Below are 25,633 nucleotides of genomic sequence, written 5' to 3'. Positions count from 1 at the left end.
AATAAATTATCTAGAATAATTTTCAGATAATTTTGATTTAGAATCAAAGCACATAAAAATATTCAAGTAGTAGAACTTAAGCAGTAGGCGATAAAAATTTATAAATAAAAATATGAATACATATATTTTTATATCCTTTTTATAATTTACATTTTTTTATAACAGTATTTATACAGCAGTTTTGAAAATTATCTAGATAAATCGCCATATAATTTTATCTTTTATCTAGTATATATTTTTATCTCATCTTTATCTAATTTTAAAATCATCTAAGCACAACACTGTATATATAATATTATATAATATTGTATTATTAATACATATATAATATTATATAATTATAATAATGATATAATATATTGTCTCAAAAATTATTATCTAGAAAATTATCTAGATAAAGCGTCATAAAATTTTGTCTTTTATCTAGATATATTTTAAACAAAATCATCTAAGATGAATTTACATATTTTTATCTCATCTTTATCTAGCTAATTTTAAAATCATCTAAGCACAACACTTGTACATATATAATATCATATAATATTGTATTATTAATACATATATAATATTATATAATTATAATAATGATATAATATAATGTTTACAAAATTATTATCTAAAAAATTATCTAGATAAATCGCCATAATTTTATCTTTTATCTAGATATATTTAAAACAAAATCATCTTCATCTTATCTAAGATAAATTTACATATGTGTATTTTTATCTCATCTTTATCTAGCTAATTTTACAATCATCTAAACACAACACTGCGGAAGAGTCGGTCGATTCGATCGAAATGAGAGCCCGACACGACAGAAACGATATCCAAGTCGTAACAGTCGCCGCATCAGCACGAGATGGCATATCAAGGATCGAATGCTTAGGAGAAGTTGGGCTTATCGTGCGCGAGCTCTAACCGCGGAATTATTGCCACCGCATCCGATCGTGTTATACCCTCGCCACCCTATACACGCGGCATGATCGATACGTCAAACTTGGACTGCAACTGTCCGATAATATTCGCCAAAAGTCGGGAGAGAAAACGAACGAGTTTGAAAGAAGAGGGTGAGGGTCTTTCAATTCTCGCGGTATTAAATGAGCTTATTTTTATCTGCTTGTTATTCGATAAAGCCAGAAAATAGTTCGCATTTTATTCAATTCTAATTTTACGATATAAAGTTCAAAAGTTTTTTGTTATAAATAAAATAGCGCGAAAAAAATATGTATACTATATATTGTTCTTATAAAATATAATATTCCGATATGGAATATTCAGTTGTTGAAAATGATTATGTTAAAAAATCTAGACTCTTGAAACTTTAAACATATTTGTCTATATTATTAAATTTGATTTAAATAAAGTTTACTATGTATACATATCGTAAGTACACTGTAAAAAATTATGTAATATATTACATAAAAATATGTAAAATTACATAAATAATTAAATGTAAAATTGCACGAAAAATAATGAAAATGTATACAATTTCATTATTTATCGTGTAATTTTATACTTATTATTTATATAACTTTACATATTTTTTTACAGTGTATATGTAATAGTTAATCGAGCGACACCAGGAAATAAATCCACGTAATTCAATCAGTTGCTTACTATGCTAAAAAAAAATCGTCATGCACATTCTTTTGTTCTCTATGACACTAACTTTTCAGGGAGACAAAAAAATGCTTTCACTGCACTTTGTGTCAAAGAGAAACTGCAAATCCGCAATTATTGCAAATCGAACGACGAAAGCCAGCAGACTCAATGAAAAAAATTCCCTGACTTTTTCAGATTTTCCAAGACCAGAAATTAATTTTTTCCCTGACTTTTTAGTATTATTTTATCCAAATATATAATTTGCATATATCTATATGATAAATCAATTCAATGTTAAATCATAAAATCCTTGAGATATTTTTGTCAACAATGAAAAGATTCGGAAGTTGAAAAAACAAAAATTTAAATCAATTATACAATCTGCATAATATACGATAATCGAAACAAACGTGTCACTATAAATTATTTAAATAATCATCTTTTTTATTTATATTATATCAAATTTTTTTAGTTCTGTCTCTATCAAACACATTGAAATAAAATAACACGACGATGAAAATATAAATTAACAAACATGCTGTAAATGAATCAATTTTTAACAACACAGAAAATTAGCGTGCTGGGAGTCAAGGAAAAGTTTATATTTATTTAATAAAAAATTGCAAATTATTGAGACAAATATAGAATAATGTAAAAAAATCTAGATAAATAGTAAAATTTCCTGACTCTTTGCTGACAATTCCAGATCTATAAAATTGCCTGACAATGCGGTTTTCCAGACAGGGTGTCTATTAAAATTTGAAAATAAAATTTAAGACGCCATTTCCAGGACATTTCAAGGAAATTTGCACGATTTTCCAATAGTATAGTAAAAATGTACAAAAAACTGAAAAATTAATTTTCTTTTATCAAATCGATATAATTGCATGCTAATGAAAATTAATATATGTGCATTACAATTATTCAATACAATATAACTTATGTATAACTCATATTTTTAGACTCCTAAATAAAAAATATATTGTATTATTTACAAATAAGTAAGATGAAATATTTTTTACTCGAATAGTCTCGATTTTTAGAAGCAACGAAAAAAATCACCGAAAAATTTCAGCACAATTCCAGGATTTTTCAAGGAACAAACAAAATTCCAGAACATTTCAAGGACTTGAACAGTGACAATTTTTTCAACTGGCCAGGCCGATGGTGAGAAAGACAGGGTTAGAGTAAAAGGGCAAAGAGCGAAGCAAAGCGGTCCCGGATCAACCGCTCAAGACCCAGATTACTACTAGAACGGGATGAAGCCGGATTATGGGGCAGGATCGAAAAATCGCCTGCCGCCTGAAACTAAGTTTTCCCGAAACAATTCCTCGGGTCAGGTCAATCTCATCCGCGCGAATAATAATAATCATAAACTGCGATAAAGCCTGGGGGTTGTTTTTCGAACGCGCGCGACGGCCATGGGAATTTTTTGGGTTGATTTTTCAGGATGAATAACACGAGTGGAAGTTTATTCTTGATGGGTGCGGGATGAAAAACACGTGGGAAAATTGCGACGCCTCTTGCTACCGGATTATGCCGATGTCGCGGGGTCAATCGTTATTGTGCGTTTGCGTAATCGTGGTTCCAGATGCGATATATTGAAACGATATAATTCAGAACGAGGGTTTATGCAAAATTTATACTCTATACAAAATTTAAAATTTAAAAAAGTTCATATTATTCACAAAGAGAAGTCAATATAAATTTTAAAATGATGATAATATATATATAATATATATTAGAATATTTCAGTAATTTGACATAATAAGTTTTTTAGTTAAAACAATTTTAATTTTATCTCTTGCATATTTCATTAATTTGACATAATAAGAAATTTATATATATATAAATCTTATTATGTCAAATTAATGAAATATTCTAATAAATATACATACATACATACATACATACATACATATATATATATATATATATATATATATATGTGTATATAAATTTCTGATTATTATAATATTAGGAAGAAGTATATTGATATATAATACATTGTTTATATACAATTTTGGTTATTTGCAAATTGATTGATAGTTAAAATCACATGTGTCTCTCTCAGTTATTGTCACTTGTAATTGCTTGATTAATTGAATGTTTTTACGTTATAAATGACCTAACGCGCATTACATTTTATTATTTTATTAAACTGTATAAAACGTGTATATATGTATATAAAAATCAATTTACATTTACCATAAAAAGTTGTTTGTTAATATCTACACTTGTTTGCATATTCGATTGAATTTGTTGTTAAAACTTGAACTTCCCAAAATAGAATTGGCAATTTTTTAAATATATTCTTTCTGTATATAAAAAAAAAATACAAATGTGTCAATTGAATTTTTTTTAAAAGCCAGGATTTATACGACTAAATACTCGGCGTTAAAATAAATGAAAGTCGTAAATTCTGAATTCGTTGCATCGTTTCGGTAACTGAATTAACTTCGTCCTCGAAAAAACAAAAATTGCTCGCCCATCTACAATTCGCTGCTATAAAATATGCTGTTAAGCGTATATGTTTTACGTCCATTTGGCTAGTATTCGCGATTACTGGCCATATGATTTATTCGAGGGATTTAAATTAATCCGTCAAAGTAGACAAAAGTACTGATCGTGGTTTACAGAATTAATCTGTACGACTGGCTACTGCTCTGTTTCGTGCAGCAATGTGCACTTTCCACAATTCAATTATTCTAAGAGATAATAGGTAATACACAAGATAATAGATGTGCAACGAAAATTTCGAACAATAAAGCCTATGACACAAAAAAGCAGTAAACAAAAAAAATGGATGAAAGATGTATTAAAAAAATCTGATGACTTTAATTTTTAATTCCCTGAAAATATTTTCTTTTTAATTCTTACAAACGCGCTATGTTTTATTTTCTTCGTCATTTATGTAATTTTTGTAGTTAAAACAATTTTAATTTTATCTCATTTCCAATAGAATCATTTATTTGAAACAAATAAATATTTATTTGTTTTGAAAAGAATTTTTTTATATTAAATAAATATTATTAGTTTCAAATAAATGATTTATTTGAACTAAATTTTTTTTCAGTGTGTATACTAAATTATGTTTTGAAGACTTAACTCATAATAAATGTAAGATTTAATCATAATTTATATATATATATATATATATATATATATTTACTGTCTGAATAAAACAATAATTTCTTTGAAAAATAAAAAGATATCGATAATAGAAATATGTGTGTCGAATGTAATATGTTCATTCTACAGAATATTGGCATGTTTCTCAAACTTCTTCAAATATGTTTACACATTTATGCAGCATTCAAGCGTTTTTAAAGTTTTGGTACACGGGGCCGGAAATTAAAATCGATCGGCCCGAATTCCGAGATATTTTCCGCGAATTTTTGGCAGAACTTTCCGACCAATTCCTCTAACGACATTCTCGACCATCCCCTGGTTCCATCTGGTAACCGATCTCTTGCCTCGTTTCCGCCAGAGCCTACATCGATTAACCCCGAAATTGAATTGTCGCGAAATCAAGAGAACTGAAAATAAAGCTGAGAGAAAAGACATTTTAATAAAAAAAGAGCGGGATTTAACGAGAATATTCTCGCGAATTATCAGTTGTCGCCGCATCCGACGAGAAATACTTAGCGAAATTTTGTCAGAAGTCGTAAAATTAATTTTTATGCTCTCTTAAAACTTTTTCGTATGCGCGCTGTTCAATTCTGACAAAAATCATTTGCCGTTTTTTAACGACCATTTGGTAGAAGTTCTTAAAGAGATTAAGATTCCGTTTTGCTTTGTTTCTTTTCTCACTCGAAAATGGAAGAAATATCTTTTAGAATTGTATTGAAAATTTAATAAAAACGCGCACATAATTACACCGAAAAAAATTATTAAAAAAATTAATAAATATTTATTTCAATTTTATATGTATAAAAATATTTATTTGATATAAGAAAAACCTTTTCAAAGTAAATAAATATTTTTCACATCAAATAAATATTATTAGTTTCAAATAAATGCGATATTTGATAGTATTGAAATAAATATTTATTGGAATTCAATAAATCTTTTGCAGTGTATCTACGCTACTGAGAAAAGAAACAAGATAAATAACTAACGCGTGATTCTACACGGAGAATTTTCTCTTCAAATTTACTCTGAAAATTATAGTAATCGTGGGATAATAAAAAATATTAACATGTACATAGTAAAATTAATCAAACAAATTTTATATCTTTATTGGGGTAGATATTAATATTTTTTATTGTGGTAAATATTAATCAGAGAAACTTTTATAGAGCCATATTACCTCACAGTTATCACACTGAAAAAATGACTAAATTAATAAATATTTATTTGAAATAAATAAATATTTTATTTTTTTGTTTTAAAAAGATTTTCTTATATTAAATAAATATTTTTCATATCAAATCAATATTATTAGTTTCAAATAAATAATTCATTTGGCAGTATTGAAATAAATATACTTATTCGAAGTTAATAATTTTTTTTTTTTCAGTGACATGATTTTCAGGGTAAATTCTAAGAGAAAATTCTCGCTGTAAGATTAAAAATTTTTAGAAAGAGATAAAAATATGTATAAAAAAATTGCACGAGAAAATATCAATATGATTATAATTATATTACAAATTTGACAGCTTTATTTTTTATCTTTGAATGACTCTTTAACCGTGCAAAATATTGACCTATCAAAATATTTTAAAGTTTTATTATATTATTCACGAATTATGACACTTGAAAAGACACATTCAAGAACAGCGTTCAATTCCTCTTTATCACCTCGTTAATTGCATCGTTTTAGCTGCATAGTTAATGCTCTCCACTCGGTTTAGTACTTCGAAATCTAAAGGACGAGATAGATTCTCTTCCGACGGAGGCTCTCCCTCTTGTCACGTGATATATTGCGACAATGATAGCTGTTGCAATGACTTCGCCACGTGGCAATCCATTTGCACTTCGTTTTATTGTTATCGTTATCGTTGATGATAAAATCATTTATTATCTCGATCATCTCATACAAACCACTAAGAAATCATTTACAAGATTAAAAAATAATTTTAAAGCTTTAATAATAACAAAAATTATGACTGACAAATTCAATAACAGATTAATTAATGTTAATTAATTCCAGTTGTCGTTGTCGCAATTCCAATTAACAAAGTGTACGATAAAATCATCTAATCGTCTTTTAAAAGAAAATTGAGCATAATTTTATAAAAATTAGAATTTTATAAATCAAGTCTTGATTTTTATAAAATATTTTATAATTTTATAGAATTATAATTTTTATAAAATTATAATTATAAAATTTATTAAAAATTATTTTTTAAATATCAATAAATATTTTTTATTAGTAAAAAATATCCACCAAATTTTTATTTTTTAAATTTGTTTGAATTTGAGACAAAAAAAAATAAAAACTGCCCTTAATTTTCTTTATATAAACATACTCTTAGATTCCTCCTTAAAAAGTTACACTTTTCTAAAGAACGATGTAAAAATTAAAATTAAAATATCTTTTTTATTAGTAAAAAATATCCACCAAGTTTCATTTTTAAATTTGTCTGAATTTGAGACAAAAAAATTAAAAACTGCCCTTAATTTTCTTTATGTAAACATATACTCTTATATTCCTCCTTAAAAAGTTACGCTTTTCTAAAGAGCGATGTAAAAATTAAGTTTTTATTTTTTTTTAAATATCAACAAATATAAATATATAATTATAAAATTATGATTTTTATAAAATTATAATTTTTATAAAATTATAAAATATTTGATAAAAATCGAAACGCTCTTGATTTCTTAGCTTAATTTTAAGAGTAATGTAACACGGCTGAAAGTATTTACAGATATTTATAGCGAAGGGCTTTCAATTATTTCCTTCATTTTCCAATAACGTCAATAACCGGCTCCCCCACCTGTTCAAACACACATCTTCCAAAAGTATCGCATCCGAACTGGCCAACAGAAAATTTGATCGAGAAGGGGAAAAGCGCAGCCGGTGCGCGCTCCTCGGTAACAATAAAAATGATTAATGCCTCGCCGTAATTGTAACGTACGAGCAAACTAAAGCTAAATTCATATTAACTGTAGCACACTCACCGCGTAAGTACAAAATGCTCACATGTCTCCAAAAAAAAAAAGGTATTTTATTTTTACAAAAATAAAATAAAGTATGTAATTTGTCGCGATAAGCGCCGATCCATATTTACCGAGTGGATGAGTAAAATTCTCGCAAAAAGCTGATATCTCATATATTAAAATTTAAATTGATATCGTTTAATATAAATTCTTTTAGTTTTATGTTATTTTTTAGCATACATTTTACATATATAAGCGTGATTTGAATAAAAAGTAAATCTAATAGCGTCTATTTTTTATATACATTTAGAATTATATCGTCTGATTTCTGAGATAGAATTTTATTGGATAAATTTTCTAGCATAAATTGAATAATAAAGTTTTAACAAGATTTATTTAACGAGTTTTTACTGTCGAATATTTACTTGAAAGATTTTTGGTTTTAAAAGCGTAAAAATCCTCACAAAAAAATTGCGTTAATCAAGTAACAGATGTATCCGGCACCACGTGAACCAAAAAACATTTTCGCGGATTTTCTATATATATATATATTTATACACGCAAAATATATGTACATATATAATATACACGGTGTATTTAAATAAGTGCAAAATATTTTAGATAATTCTTTATCGAAAATTAAGGAGAGTTCTTATATAAACATATACTCTTATATTCCTCCTTAAAAAGTTACGCTTTTCTAAAGAACGATGTAAAAATTAAGTTTTCATTTTTTTTAAATATCGATAAATATTTTTTATTAGTAAAAAATATCGACCAGTTTCTATTTTTTAAATTTGTCTGAAATTTGAGACAAAAAAAATATAAACTGCCCTTAATTTTCCTTATATAAACATATACTCTTATATTCTTCCTTAAAAAGTTACGCTTTTCCAAAGAGCGATGTAAAAATTAAGTTTTCATTTTTTTTTAAATATCAATAAATATTTTTTTATTAGTAAAAAATATCCACCAGTTTCTATTTTTTAAATTTGTCTGAAATTTGAGACAAAAAAAATATAAACTGCCTTTAATTTTCCTTTCATAAACATATACTCTTATATTCTTCCTTAAAAAGTTACGCTTTTCCAAAGAGCGATGTAAAAATTAAGTTTTCATTTTTTTTAAATATCGATAAATATCTCTTTTATTAGTAAAAAATATCCACCAAGTTTTTTCAGTTTGTCTGAAATTTGAGACAAAAAAAATATAAACTGCCCTTAATTTTCCTTATATAAACATATACTCTTATATTCTTCCTTAAAAAGTTACGCTTTTCCAAAGAGCGATGTAAAAATTAAGTTTTAATTTTATTTAAATATCGATAAATATCTCTTTTATTAGTAAAAAATATCCACCAAGTTTTTTTCAATTTGTCTGAAATTTGAGACAAAAAAAAATAAAAACCACCCTTAATTTTCGACAAAAAATCATCTGCTAAAATTGTTCGCACTTTTTGGATACACTCCATATATTGTGTGTGTGTGTGTGTGTGCGTGTCCAAGAGCTATTCAGTAAATATGAATGCGATATTTAGCCCGGGCTTGTTACAACATAATGGACTAATTCGCACAATGTCGCTTGGACGTGATGATTTAATTAGGGCCGCTATTGAATAAACGATATAGATGCGAGAGACGAGACTAACCTCGAGGAAGGACGCTGACTGTCAGCTGACGACGTGTCACGTGACTTCAAAACACTTTTCCGACGAGTTTCCCACGAAATGGAGCCGGGCTGACAAAATTACGAGAATTCATGCGTGGAAATGTTGGCGGAGTAACGCGAGACCGAGATGATCTCGCGTATTAAATCGCGGATCACGAAACGATTCTCGTAGACAAATGTCCGGGGTCCTCCAATAAACAGCCGCATCGTGTAGAAACACGTGAAAGCACGTATCTCGTAACGTCGAAGTTCATCAAATTTCAATTAACAACAATAGCATATATTCATTGACATGTCAATAATTTGTTCGACATATGTCTACGTCGAGAAACAATCGAGAGTTAATTCAATCACGTGATGTTTAAACGAGCGATCGATGCACTTCATCACACACTTGTTCAGCGCGGAAAGAGAAATTTGCGTCGCCTCTTTTTTTTTTTTTTTTTTTTTTTTTTTTTTAAACTGTTCTCGTTAATCTCTGGAAAAATGATGACGACGTCGTCGAGGGTGTCGCGAGGAGCCTGGCGTGTTTTGGGGAAAAATGGCGAGGGACAAGTTCCGCGAGGCACACCGCGTTTTCCCTCTACGAATGTTTTCGACTAGACTGACTGTGGCAGAGGAACCGCGTGGCAGAGCCTTATACGGGCTGGCACGCTCACCCCCACTAAGCAGCCGTCTCGAATCATCCTCCCTCTTCCTCCCATCGTTGTCGCCACCCCTTCCACCCCCAGTGAACTTTGACTCACTCCGGTAGAAATGCTTCGCCCTTATCGCTCTTCAGGTGCACCACGTCTCTCCGAGTTGCCCTAAACGACAAACGCACCCTCAAGGGAGCGAACGAGAGCGAGGTGGTTCTTTCACCCCTTAACGAGGAGAAGCCTAACTTTGTTTTTCTTTATACCCTAATAAAAAAGAAATCTCTATGAATCTTTGACGGTCCACGAGCTTTCACATTGTCACTCTCGTATACACGTGACAATATATTTAAATTTATATATATATATATATATTTATAATTAAAAAGAAAGAAAAATTGTGTATATTGAAAAAAAAGATTTGTTAATTCGACTAAACTTTTCAACTAAATTTTATTAATTGAACATATATTAATATTTAGGTCAAATATACGTTTTGTTAAATTTAATATATTATATTTAATTGATTTAATATATTATATATAATATATTTAATATTTAATAAATAATATATATTATATAATATATTAATATTAATATTTAATATATAATATATAATATTATATATAATATATAATATATAATATTATAGATATATATATAATATATAATATATAATATATAATATATTTAATATATAATATATAATATATAATATATTTAATATATAATATATAATTATGTTTAATATATTATATAATTAATTTAAATATTTTTTATGTTCAATTAACAAAACAATATTTAGTTAAAAATTTTAGTTAAGTTAACAAATTTTTTTTCAGAATAGAGTTAATTCAGATGTATTCGCTGACTAATCGGATATATCAACTTCAAAATATCTCGAGCAGTTCTTTGAATTTGTTTGTAACATTAGAAAAAGTGGTTCTTGCACCGAAGTGTTTTTTATTCAAGTTTTGTATTATCTTTAAAATTTTTATCCTTGAAATACATTGCAAGAACAGTCGCGTCGTTTTTATAAGTGAGCGAAAAAACTTATAGTTTCCTCTTTTTTTCCCTTATCATTGTATTGTACTTACATTTTATCTTATCGCAAAACTTCTAAAACTACACTTCGAATTATTTTATGATATTATTAAATTTTATGACATTTTATAACATATTATCCTATGCATGAAAATTGAAATAAACTTTAGTTTTTAATAGATAAAAAATTATTTTCGATAAATACTTAACATAGAAAAATAATAACAATATTAAATAAAAATACTATCTACTTAATACATTAATAATTCTATGTAATCTGTTGAATTTTTCGTAATATTACTAATTGTAAAAAGAAAATTGATTGAAATTAATCCCATAATCTATAACGTGTAATGCCAAGTGTAATCAATACTTTTATGTTCCGTTTATAAATTTTTATAAATTGTTTCTTGGAGAAAACTATTTCTATCATCTTCTAAGATATCCAATATATAAACAAGAATTGCGATACTAGAACTATTTGTAATTTATGCAGGGCACCAAATTGCAAGACATAGCATATTCTTCAAGCAAAATGTGGCAGCAATTGTTAAATTACGCATAAAGAAATTGCACAAAAAATTTTCTCGTAGAATTTACTCTAAAAATCATGGTAATCGTAAGATGGTATTGGAAAAATTCTATAAGAGATTCTCTGATTAATATTTACCACGATAAAAATATTAAAATTTATCTCTCACAATAAGATATAAAATAGTATATTTAATATGTTATATATATGTAATTAATTTATTTTAAAATATATTATATATACTTTAATATATTATATATAATTAAAATATTTTTTATATTCAATTAACAAAATAATATTTAAAAAAAAAGGTAAGACTCTTCTCTCGAAAATAATATTTAGTTGAAAATTTTAGTTAACAAATTTCAATAAACTATTTATACTATTATGTACATAAAATTATGTACTATTATGTACGTAAAATTTACTATACGTACATATTAATATTTTTATTGTGATAAATATTAATCAAAGAAACTCTTAAAAAAAAAATTCCAATATTATAAATTCTTCTATATTGTCCCAAGATTACCATGATTTTCAGGGTAAATTCTAAGAGAAAATTCTTTCCACATGACTGATATAGAGCGGAAATAAAGAGATGTGATAATGCGAAATTACGACGCGATTTGTTTCGAATTAATCACGTTAAAAATATCCGATAATTAAACGATTGGCATCGCCACGTTTCGATAGAATTTACGAGCCGGTTGTTCGGAGGAAATGATTTTCTGGTATTTGTCGCGATATTTCGAGAGACATATAATGCCTTCTCACTCGAGTGTCGCCTCGCGAATGACAACACGAGATGACTGCGTGTAAGCAAAAACGAGGGCCGAATTCCATCGCCGTCGTCACAATACAATGACGCACGATCGTATTGTTGTCATTTTTTTTTCGTATCAGGAGGGATATTATATGTTATGTTGATATAAAATGTAACAATTGATATAATTTGAAAAGAGAGTATTTTTTTTTAATACATTGGAATTGTTAGTTTCCTCAATTTTTATATACACAGATCGCGACTTCAAACGAGAAAGAATCTAAAAAAATATGCGAAATTACGATAAACAGCAAGGGATCTACTTGTAACGCGAGAATGCGAGTTCGGTGTGATGAATCAGGAATTTCATTACAATATCACGAAATTTTCAATAAAAGCTGCGGTGTTCGGACCTGCCACGTTCGCGCGAATAAACAATGAGCTGTCAATAATGAAGTGTTCGATTTCTGTCACATATATCTGCGCGGGCGTAACACATACACACGTATTTTTATACTTAAACGTGTTACGATCATATATAGTAGCACATATAATATTAATAATATTGACTAAAATCCTTGATTACAGCTAGGAAGTAATGGTCTGTAAGCCACTGCATTAAATAGTATATACTCAATATATAGAGATATTACAACGCAATGTCATGTCAAAAAGCATGACAAAAATATTAAATCAGAAAGAGAAAAATATGTGCACTAAAACAAAAATTTTTTGAATTCGAATAAGTATTTATTTCAATACTGCCAAATGAATTATTTATTTGAAACTAATAATATTAATTTGATATGAAAAATATTTATTTAATATAAGAAAATTCTTTTCAAAACAAATAAAATATTTATTTATTTCAAATAAATGATTCATTTGGGAGTATTAAAATAAATATTTCCATTAACTTATTAGTCATTTTTTTTCAGTGTGCTATTTTACAATTATATTACACATTATTAAATCAGAATAAAAATATTAAATCAGAAGGAGAAAATTTCCTGACAATTCCAGATTTATAAAATTCTCCCTGCCCGATTTTTTCAGATTTCCCTGACCGTTAAACACCCTGAATTAATTATTTGCGAGAATAGAATTCTCCTCCTCTCTTTCTCCTTTTCGCGCAATTCTTTTTCTTTATAAATGAATTTTTTTCTACGTTTTGCTTCTTATTATTAATTTGTTATTCCGACGAAATTATTCACAAACTGTTTTATATTTTTTCTAGATATTTGTGTATAATTATATTTTTTCTAATGAGAGTAAAATATTAAACAAATATATATGTAATATAATTCAATAAAACGAATCACGCGCTATTAATTAGCCGAAATTCTTGCAAAGCAGAAGTAATCAAAGACGAATAGTAGATGGATTTTCTTTCGTCGATAGATCAGTGCTCAGAGCACGTGCATGGAATTAAATTGAACCTCTCGTCGTGGAGAACTGATTTTACACCGAAATCAGTCTTGCCACGGATTTCCGTAGACACTTATTAATTCACCACGTACGATTAAGTGTATATATATATTTCTTTTTGTGCAAAAACGCAAATTTTTTTGTCAATTTAATATATTAGATTTAATTTAAATATTTTTATATGTTCAATTAACAAAATAATATTTAGTTGACAGGTTTAGTCAAATTAACAAATTTTTTTACAGTGTATTAAATAAATATAAACAGCTTTGTCCATTTGAAAGCTAAAAAGTGTGTACATTAGAAACTAATTAAGAATTCCCATCACTGTTGTTAATTATTACTCTATTCGTACATTGTTAATTAATTATCACTCTGTATTAATAATTAAAACACGCATAGAAAATATTAATTATATATTTTATATTGTGCGAAGGACACTTTAACCACGAAACTTGTATCTCTTTTTTCGGAAATTACTTTGTCCCTTCTTCGAAATATCGTTCGCACAGTGTAAACAATTAGTATCTTCAAACCTTTCTTAATTGAATTTTTTTGCCTCCCGGATGCAAATTTAAGGCGAAATATAACTCGTCTCACACAAATTTTTGTGTTTGAGAACTTTCATTATAAATGACATTTTTGACTAATGATATAAAATTATAAAACACCTTTGAAAAAAATAAACAAATGAGGTGAGAGCAAGAAATATGCAAACAAACTTTACGTATAGGCAATAAGAATAGAGAATAAAAATATTCATGCAATAGAAGTAGAAAGATACTAGCAGATCACAATAGATATTTTTTGCTTCTACACGGAGAAAATTTTCTCTTAGAATTCATTCATAGTAATCGTAGGACAATATGATATTGGAAGAATTTTATAAGAGTTTCTTTGATCATAAAATTTATGATAATAAAAAATATTAATTATCACAATAAAAAATATGAATAGTAAATTTTACTATGCACATAATAAAATTAATTGAACATATTTTATATCCTTGTAGTGGTAGATTATTAAAATTTTTTATTGTGGTAAATATTAATCAGAAGAACTCTATAAAATTCTTACAATACCATATTGTCCCACAATTATTATGATTTTCAGGGAAAATTCTAAGAGGAAATTCTGTCCGTATATCGATGAATATTTTCTATTCACTGTTCCTATTGATTGTACTTTTATATTGTGCAGTAAGCTTAGTATTTCATATTTATTCCTATTCCTAATAATTTCTCTGTTATGTGCAGAACCTAAGAACGAATATTAAAAATGAAATAAGCATGGAGAAAAAATCAGCTTATACTTTAAACAAAAAGAATATTGCTGCTTTACCAGTGTTGTGCGTAGATGATTTTAAAATTAGCTAAAGGTGAGTTAAAAATATGTAAATTTATTTTAGATAAGATAAAGATGATTTTGTTTTAAATATATCTAGATGAAATATAAAATTATATGGCGATTCATCTAGATAATAATTTTTAAAACTGCTTATGTAAACACAGCTATAAAAAATGTAAATTATAAATAGGAATATAAAAATATAGGTATTCATATTTTTATTTATAAATTTTCAGTATTTTTATGCGCTATGACTTTAAATTAAATTATCTGAATATTATTCTAGATAATTTCGTAAATATAATACTATTTTTCATCTAAGATGCAGATATAGATAATACATATTTTTGTTATCTACATAAAGATAAGATGACGCCAAAGTTTCATCTAGATAATAATCTATATAATTTTATTTAGATAACAGCAAACACTGTACTTTACACAGATTCCAACAAAATCTTAATATCTAGATTTTTTATCAAAAAATAGTGTCTATTCTTATAAATGTCAATTAAAAACTGCAACTGTTTATCCGTCAAATATTTGCTTTCAAATGACAAATCTATAATGTAGCAAATATGTGTTAGAATTTTTCGTAATTATATACGTTAAAAACTTAAATTAGGTGTAAAACGCTGCCGATTCAATTGAATTTCTTGATCGACATTCCGCAGGGGCGAAGTCAGTAGGTCTCTGGCGAAAATGGGGAAGCCCTCTCCAATATTATCGATTCCTCGTCCCTCGCTTTTGCGCGCCTATTAAATCTCGCGGAGGCCTCGCGCCATCGCGTGGAGAAGTTATGCTGCCTCGCGACGCGAGAGAGCGCGGTTAACGCTCTATCGCGTCCCGCTTCATTTCGGAGGGTATTTAGGATGCGCTCGCGTGCCGCAACTCGGTGAATCACGCGGCCGCGGTTGTCTGATACCGTAGCGAAACGCTCGGCTCTCGCTTAAGTCTCGTCGCACACTTAGATTCTAAGCCGGAGGAGCGCGATATATGTCCGCTTTAATCCTTGCCTCGCTAAAACGCGGGTCTCTTGTCCTTGCGTGCACAGACTGTCTGCTCAGAGATTAACGGCTCGGTATCCGACAACATGACCTAAGACTTAAGGGAGTCCTAAGTTCATCCTGTTTTATCGATAAAATATCATTTTGCGCCCTTTTCCTTTTCCCCCTTTTCATTGGTTGAATGGAATAATAAATTTTATTTTATTTTATGCGCTGATCATGACTGTTTTACCAACTTTGAGTTCAAGAGCTTTTCTTTTTATTTGCTATACAAATTGAAAAATCCTTCTCCACAATTAAAATACTGATAATAATAAAGCGGAAGCGCTGTAATTTCGTAAAAAAAAAAAAAAAAAAAAAAAAAAAAACAATAAAAGTTAAAAATATTAGTTTTTATCGGCATTTTGCATCAGCTCATAACAATACTTATTTAATACAAAAGTTCTGCAGTTTATTTGTGCACAAAATATGGCGCTCCCAATAGAGATGATATGAAAGAATAATACAAAAGTAATAAAAATGAGATTAAAAGCCTATATCAAAAGATTCGTACTTGGGATTTTTGAGGATTTTTCAATCTGTATATTCAATAAAAAGTGAACTTAACCTAACTTAAAGTCGGTAAAACAAAACTATGGCAGCATCTCTTTAAAATACACGGAGATAATTTTTTCTTAAAATTTACTTTGAAAATCATGGTAATCATGCGACAATATGGTATTGGAAGAATCTTATAAGAGTCTCTGATTAATATTTACCACAATAAAAATTATTTGCACATAGTAAAATTTACTATGTACATAATAAAATTAATCGAACATATTTTATATCTTATTGTGATAAATATTAATATTTTTATTGTAGGAAATATTAATTAGAGAAACTGTTTTATAAAATTCTTTCAATATTATATTATCTTAGATTACCATGATTTTTAGGGTTCTAACAATAAGAGAAAATTCTCTCTGTGTACATATAGAGGCAAAGCGCAAATCGGATAAAAAAATTTCTAATTTTTAAAAAAAATTTTTATTTATTATTCTATTCAACCAATAAAAAGAAAAGGGTGCGCAAAAATGTTTTAGCGGTCCCTTGTTGCAAAAACACGATTGAGAATAATCGGACGTTTCTCTGTTAAAATCTCGAGATACGTATAAAACTTTGAAATAAAGAGAAAAAGTTAGTCTTTGTCTACGTTAAAGATATTGAAAGTCTGTATTATTTATCTTACTCTTTAATGCTGTTAATGCACACATTATTCCCAGATGTAACTGTGTGCGCGTATTGTGCAATATTTTCAGTAAATAAATGTTTCTTTTGTCGTTCGACGTTCTTTAATTTGCGGAGAAAAAAAGAACAGAACGTTGCCTTTTTATTACGCGAAATCTAAAGAAACACTTTGCAGATCGATTTAATTACCGTAAATGCGTTCACAAAATGTCGCGACGCTATTCATTCAAGTAGATTCGAGTAAATGGGCATGTAAATACACGTGTTTCTTTTCATCTACGTCATTTTATTTATCGATTGTTTCCTGGAATCGCATTCTTAATACTTACTTTCCTGCCTTGTTATTCCAACCCGCCAATTTTCTCACGGCTGTTGAATTATTCAATCAAAAATTGTTCTAATTTTAACTCGAACTTTATCATCGTGTTTCTCGATGCACAGTGACACGAATATACTATGAGTGCATCGCACTAATTGCTGCTTCTCTAGCAATTTGAGTGGACGTTTTAACGAGTAACTCGCATCACGTTGTTTTACAAAAGTTTAAAGGCTACATGTCATTCGGAGAGATCTACAAAGGCGATATCAGATGTACCGTATTGTATAACGAAAAAAGACAAGTTAATCAATCGCCGGAAAAAGAGATAATTAAATAATTAAATTCGAATTTCAAATTTGGATATTCTCTTTGTTTCAAAATTTAAATTTCAGATCATATTCTGCCTGTAGCAAAGAAATTGAAATTATACCGTTCTTTGAAAAAGCTCTCGGATACATTCGCTGTATGAAAAAAGTTTCGATATAGTTGAGTTGCTCATTATGGAGATGGCCTTTCCACACCGCCGATTTCACGATTGTACGTAGTCAGAGAGGACATATTTTTTAAAGTGTGATGTATTACTACGTACGAGGAAAAAATATCTACTTTCTTCTAGTAAATATTTTATTTTTAAAGCAAAAAAATTTGTTTATAATCTATAATAAACTATTTGTCTCTATATGTCTTCTTTGGATTTAATTAACACGTCCATTTATTTCGATAAGATTTTTTCTACATTCCCTGATCAAAACACATCTGATTATTTCAAAAACATTTTACATATGCATATGCATTTCGATAAAGCAGAAATATCCGATCTCTACACTGCAAAAAAATTTATTAAATTCGAATAAATATTTATTGCAATACTGCCTACTAATAAATCATTTATTTCAAACGAATAATATTGATTTGATGTAAAAAATATTTATTCGATACAAGAAAATCCTTTTCAAAACAGATAAATATTTATTTGTTTCAGATAAATGATTGAAATAAATATCTATTAATTTTTTCAGCGTATTAAAAAAAATAAATAAAAAAGATAAAGAGACATGTATCATTTAAAAAAATTTTTTTGCCCTCTCTATGCGACTGATTTATATACGTTACATGACAAACGCGCTTCCTCGATGCCTACGTAATGCAATAAATGCCAGGGGACTCGAGGGGGTTGCCCTGTGGACATTAGAGTTGTATTTCACTCGTTGATATACCTGACTCGCACAATTCGCCTTGCTATATATAACTGTCACTGCTATATATAACTTACACTTCATACATATATGTATACGGCTTCACTGTGCCTGCTATAAAATCGACAGGACATTCATAGCGTGACGATACGTACTATGAATTTTCTCTCGCAGAACGACAAGCTCCAATTCGTGTTCAAAATTTTTCCGTCATAAAAAAATAAAACATCTATCTATTGTATCTGCCTATGCAAATGCATCTCTTGTGAATTTTTCGCTTAAATTCTATCTATATGCAAAAATTCAGACATCGCTAAATAGCGATTCACGCTGCAATTTTATAAAAATTTTGTAAAAATAAACGTAAAAAGCTGAGCTCCTAGCAAAATTTATTGAATATTAATCGTGAAATAATTTTGTCAATCTTTAATTCACCCTGTATTTGACATTTCGTGGTATATTATATATGTAAATGTATTGTTGGCTAAGAGAAATCATATAATACAACGGTAAACTTAATTTCCGGTAGTATGAGATCTATAGCTTGATAGCCAGACATTCGAAAGCGAGCGACATCGTTAATGGCGACATCGTAGGACAAATGGTCATTTATTCAAGGTTTACAGATAAGTCGCTTGTAATTCAAGGCTAAGCGTATGAGAAATTGCGATGCAATTAATCACACAGTTGAAAAATTCATGTTAAATTTAACAGATGTCACATGTCCCAAACGGTCCACAGAAATTTTTCTATTAATTTAACATAATACGAATATGTTAAGTGCAGACACAAATATTGTATTAATATTTTAACTCAAACTAAAACTTCAAATAATTTAAAATAAATTTTGTGTAAAATTAACATACTTTTAATGTAAAAATTAACAAAAAATATGTTAATTTTAGATTTTATCATCCTCACTTATATTATAAAATAAAAAATCAATATTTTTTCTGTAAATTTAACAGATAAATCTTGTCACTAATAAAGCAGAACATATTTATTGTGTAAAAATAAAAATTTTTTTCAGTTATTTTAATAATTTAACATTTAAGTTTAATTAACAGATCAGTAATATGTTAAATTAACACATGAATGTGTTAAATATTTAACACAAAAATTTTAACAAGAAAGCACAAATTTTTCTGCACGGAGAGAATTTTCTTTTAAAACTTACCCTGAAAGTCCTGGTAATCGTGGGACAATATAATTAGAAAAATTTTGTAAGAGTTTCTCGGTATAATATTTATTACAATAAAAAATATTAATAGATACATAAGAAATTTTACTATGTGCATAGTAAAATTAATCGAGTATATTTTATATCTTATTGTGATAGATATTAATATTTTTATTGTGGTAAATATTAATCAGAAAAACTCTTATAATTTTTCCACTATTATATTGTCCTACGATTACCAGAATTTTCATGGTAAATTCTAAAAAAAAATTTTCTCTGTGTGCACATGAGCATTTTTTATCGATAATAAATTTCTTTTAGTCGAACAGAAGGAATACTTGTATGACAGTCGAACGAGAACCTTCCAAGTTTTGCGGCAACTATTTCTTAATTGCCTTAGGCAAACTTGTATTGTACCGCGCTTGAGTGCAGGTTTCAGTATTTACTCGTCTTCGAAGCGAAAATGCGGGAGAGAGAGTCTCTTATCGAACTTTCGAGGAGCGATAAAGCCCCCGGATCGATGGAGCCTTCCCGCCTGTGTCACCATCAGACAAGATGGAATCAACACAAATGTAAACCACACATAACGCTGGATAATATATCATCGCCCTCTCGATGGCTTCCCACGTATCTTTCGCGCACGACCCTCGCTTCCTTCGCAACCAGGTTATTAAATTCTCAGATCGTCCTTATCGAACTCTTATTTGACTTCATGATGACTAATTGTTGCTCGTTTAAAAAAGGTAATTAATTAATTTAATCGTTCCTTGTGTGTAATAAATAAGTTAATGACTCTTTAATAAAAACTTAAGTTTAAAAGAATAAAAAATATGTAAAAGCTTATATAAATAGAATAAATATATAATTATTTTTTTTATTGAAAAATATAACAGAAAATTGAGCACTTTAAGAATTCTTAAATATATAAAAATATTTTTCGTCCCCAATTTTCTGTTATATTTTTAAGTAAAAAATAATTCTATATTTATTTTATAATATACACATGCGGACTATGTATCAAATAATTAAATTGCTAATAATAATGGTCTAATTATAGAATCGCATTAATCTGTTTCATAAGTTGACATTTCGGACATACAAGCTTAGGGATAAAGTAATGTGGAACAATAACGTAGGGATATCATTATTCTCTGTCTCTCTCGATTTCTTACGTCAGTTTATGCACAGGACTTGACTTATTCTTGTCGTAAGCGACATTGTGTCCGTGCAAATTAATTGCGCGTTTGTTGTCTGAGATTTACATGGTTATAAGTAAATCCGACAAAAGTAGTTAACTTAAGTTTATGCAAAGGATAAAGAATTAGAAACTCGAGCTTTATGCTAAAGCCCCGTAAAAGTTTCAGAGCTATGCTATAATTTCGCTGCAAAGCGAAATAACTCTTTCGTTACTGTAATTACTTACCATGAAGCAACCTCAGTATAAGTGGTCGCTAGAAGATCACTGCACTTCCTAATTAAGAAATTCTGCCAATGCTCCTTACAAAATATTTAATTCAAAAGAATATTATAATTGAGAAAATGTGAATCTCGCGATCGAAAATATAATGCAATCTTTTTTACTTGCATGTTCAATATATAAATAAATTATTATTTCAATCTTCAATTGCGATATTTATTCGACGTTATATATTATGTCGTAATATTTATTAATTTAATTTATTAATTTAATATATATTATATATAATTTCATATATTATTATTGTATTATATTATTTTAATATATTGGAGTCTAAGATTTTTATCACACATTTCTTATTAAATAATAAAAAAGGTAATATAAGATAAAAAGGAGAATACAGGTTTTAGGAGAAATATAAGAAGAAACAATCCTCAAAATTATGCTTGAATTTCGCGTTTCCTTCATAAGATAATCTTCCGAGAAATAATATGCTACGAAAGCAAAGTTTTATGTATACGCTCGCTAAGCAAAACAACACATTTTAATTTTTAAAAATCTAACACAGAGAATCTATTATATATCACCAAGTCATAAATCAATAAATTTAAATTTTCGAACATTTTTCTCTCTATAATTGCTTGTATTGCTTTATTTCATACGAAATTCTTGTAATAAAATCTCGTAACAAAATCTATATAGCTCTCCAATAAATTTGCAAACAGCGATAAGCTTGATATAAATATTCCAGACTGCTGGCTGAGCGACAGAAATTTTTTAACTAACTTACCTTTTTATAACGCGTTCTGCTGCCTCCTCTTTTCCTTGCTGTGAAGTGTCTCCTGTCTGTAGCTTGAAGTTCATCGTCTACAACATAAAACAGGAAAAGAAGAGAGAAATTAGATCATATTTTATAGATTTAAAGTCATCATTGTAAACAAGATTATTTCATAAAATTTTTTATCGTTATCACATGAAGGTTGAATTTGTCAAATATATATTTAAATATTAAACAAAATAAAATAAAAATTTTCGTCATTATTATTATTGTTATTTTTGTTGTTGTTATTGTTATTATTGTTGTCGGTACTGTTGTTGCTATTGCTATTGTTATTGAGATTAGGCATTGTTGTTATTAATATTATTGTTGTTATTATTGTTGTTGGCATTGTTGTTGCTATTGCTATCGTTGTTGTTATTGAGGTTGGTATTGTTGTTGTTGCTGCTGCTGCTGTTGTTATTAATATTATTGTTGTTATTATTGTTGTTGTTGTTGTTGGCGAATTGTTGTAAACGGGAAGTTAATTACCGGAACTATCTGGCTCAAGGTTGAAACTTGGCACGAAGCTGCAGCAACTAAAGCGCATAATTCAGTAGTGCAGCAGTATGATTAAGCAAACGTATCATAATAGTCTTTCGCACAAATCATGGAGCCTATAGAGATTGAGCACAGACTTACGAGCGCAGGTGGTATACCCGTTTAATTTTAAGGTAAGTTCTCTCTCGCAGACCCGCGCGAAATGAGATCGATTATCGCGTCGGTCGGCGGGCATGCGAGGTAACCATTCGAGCCCTTCCTTCGGCATCGAAACCTTCGTCCCGATTGTGAGACGATAATTTCTAAATTAAGCCCCCGCCGTTCGCGGAGCACGCCTTTCCGTTTCGGCAACGTCACGTTATTGATGCTATATTTTAGCCGTTTATGTCGACAATATGTCGCGGCTTCGGATATCGTAAGCTATATATAGTATATTTGCGCGATTGTATTTTTTCGCCTCGTTTTTCATCGTTAATGAAGTATATTTTTAAGATTAACAAATTGCGCGCACACATGCCGCGAATAAAAAGAGTTTTATCTTTAACCTTTAGAGAACGGGCATGTTTTTTCGTAAACTTTTGTAATTTGAAGTAAGAATTTTTATATCTTTATTATATAGTGTTGTACTATGAAAAATATAAGCGACCCTTATAGAGCCAATAATATATTGGCTTCCCGTCCTTTAAAGGTTAATCTTCATCAACGTGTTCAAATTAGGATTTTACCCTTTTACGCCTTTCTGGACACATTCCCCTTGTTTTGTACGTTATAAGTTACAATTAGTGTGTTTACAGATATTTAATATTCAACCACAATGCGGAATTCCGATGTGAATCTGTATAAAGTAAATGAACATTCGCTGAAAATACATACTTTGTATGAGGAAATGAATCGCGCGCAATGAGTCAATGTTTAAATTACCCCTAGCTTTCTCGACACGTGCCATTTATCGTTTAACAAATTTAACGCACGAGACGACCCGTACCGATATCTTATAAAACACGCATAATATCTGTTCTATCTATTCGAGCGCGTATACACGAGTATAGGTAGTTTTTTGGTATCCCACGTGTGCAGATTTCTCTTCGACCCCGTTCATGGAGTTCGCACAGGGCGCACGTGCACATTTATCCTCTATAAATTATAATATACGCAAAGTTTATTGTTATTAATTTACTGATGACTATATATTTGTGTATTTTATATGAAGTTTTTTTGTGTCATATTAATTTATCGTAGTTTAAGAATAAATTTGTGCACTGAAAAAAATGTGTTAACTTGAGTAAACCTTTCAACTAAATTACTATTTTGTTAATTGAACATATATTAGTATTTAAGTCAAATATACGTTTTGCTAGATTTGATATGTTACATTTAATTTAAATATTTTATATGTTCAATTAATAAAATAATATTTAGTTGAAAGGTTTAGTCATAACAAATTTTTTTTTCAGTGTGCAATTCTTTTGCAATTAATAAAATTATTGATAATTCATATAAGATATTACTGAAAATGATAATAATTCACAGAATATACAGAGCGATAACATAACGCGGATAACAGAATGTTAAGAGTATGCACAACTTTCAGCGAATGCATGTATAAAAGTGCAACGACACTTAAAAAAACGTTCGTACAGAGAAATGCTTTCTCGACAAATGGATCGTGCCGAAGTAGAAAAACTCACGATCGAGAGAGCAAATACATATTGATTAGAATGCTCAAAAATTTAACGATAGATTTCCTTTCTCGACGTGTGCTAAAAAATGGGTGAAAAATTACGTATTGTATCATAGCTAGAAGCAAATTATTTTAATATATCAGGGATTATTAATTAAAGATAATTTTGAGAATTTAACTTAATGAACACTGCATAATTTCGATTTTACGTGAAACGAAAGACGAATCTCTTAGCACAAAAGAGATAATTACAAAGGACGCTTAACGAAAACTTCTGAGAATTAGAAATAGGAGTTCTTTGATACGTAGTCGCACAATGATTTATACTCTAATGATGTTTGCAAAATATTTGATGCAACTAGTCTTTAGGACTCAAGAGAGTTTACTTCAAAACACAAAGTAGAACTCCATGTCATTTTATCAATTAACATTTTCTGAATTCCAAATACGTCTAATATAAAATTCTTCGCGTTACAAAAATTCCATGTTTTTTCCAAAGAAATTTTGTATTTAAAAGTACAAGTTAGAAGTGCATAAAATTAATACAAATTTATTAAATTGATCAAATCATTAGATGAAAAAAGGAAAGAAATCGCAAATTCGCTAATCTAATAAAGGAAAAATGCATGAGGAGAGAATTGAAATATTTCAGATCATAAAATCTACAAATTTTAATTTTTCATCACATTTTCTATCAAAAATTCATTCAATTTCTTATTTAACTTTTTAAATAATTGATACTAACTTTTTGTAAAAATGTAAATTTATAATAATAATTGCCAGGTCTCATTACTGATGTTTGATACAATTATTAATTTTTTTACATATTACATTTTGTCACCATGATTATACTTCGCGTCACTATTCAATCGAATCTCGAAAAGCGAAAAAGGTCCTTTGACACTTTTGTCGAGTGAACATTGATTTTCGATATTAAAGATTGCTGTCCCATAAATAAAATTTATTTGATAATGTTATCTCGAATATCAATATATTATATTTAACTTTTAATGTGTATATGTGTGTGTATTTTTTATTTATAAGTTGAAAATTATCGGCGAGCTTGCGCGAGAAAACTGGGAATTCATAAATATTTAACCGAAACAAGCACCAGATTCTACTTTTTAGAACAAATAATCGATAATGACGTTATTTATC

The 25,633-nt window shown here is 28.5% G+C and overlaps 1 protein-coding gene across 1 annotated transcript in view; it reads right to left on the bottom strand.

The window, feature by feature from the left end:
• The window catches only part of LOC114937813 (pleckstrin homology domain-containing family G member 5), a 193,269-nt gene that overhangs the window by 165,552 nt on the left and 2,084 nt on the right, over positions 1-25,633 (bottom strand). The window contains exon 2 of the mRNA XM_029311457.2: positions 22,267-22,343. Coding sequence (XP_029167290.1) covers positions 22,267-22,343 — 77 coding nt within the window. The remainder of the gene's footprint in view (positions 1-22,266; positions 22,344-25,633) is intronic.

The sequence above is a fragment of the Nylanderia fulva genome, unplaced genomic scaffold (genome assembly GCF_048542155.1).
Source record: "Nylanderia fulva isolate GAGA-0341 unplaced genomic scaffold, ASM4854215v1 Scaffold4, whole genome shotgun sequence".
NCBI classification, from domain to species: domain Eukaryota; kingdom Metazoa; phylum Arthropoda; class Insecta; order Hymenoptera; family Formicidae; genus Nylanderia; species Nylanderia fulva.
Note: the sequence above shows the minus strand (reverse complement) of the source record. Positions and strands in the feature narration are given on the sequence as shown.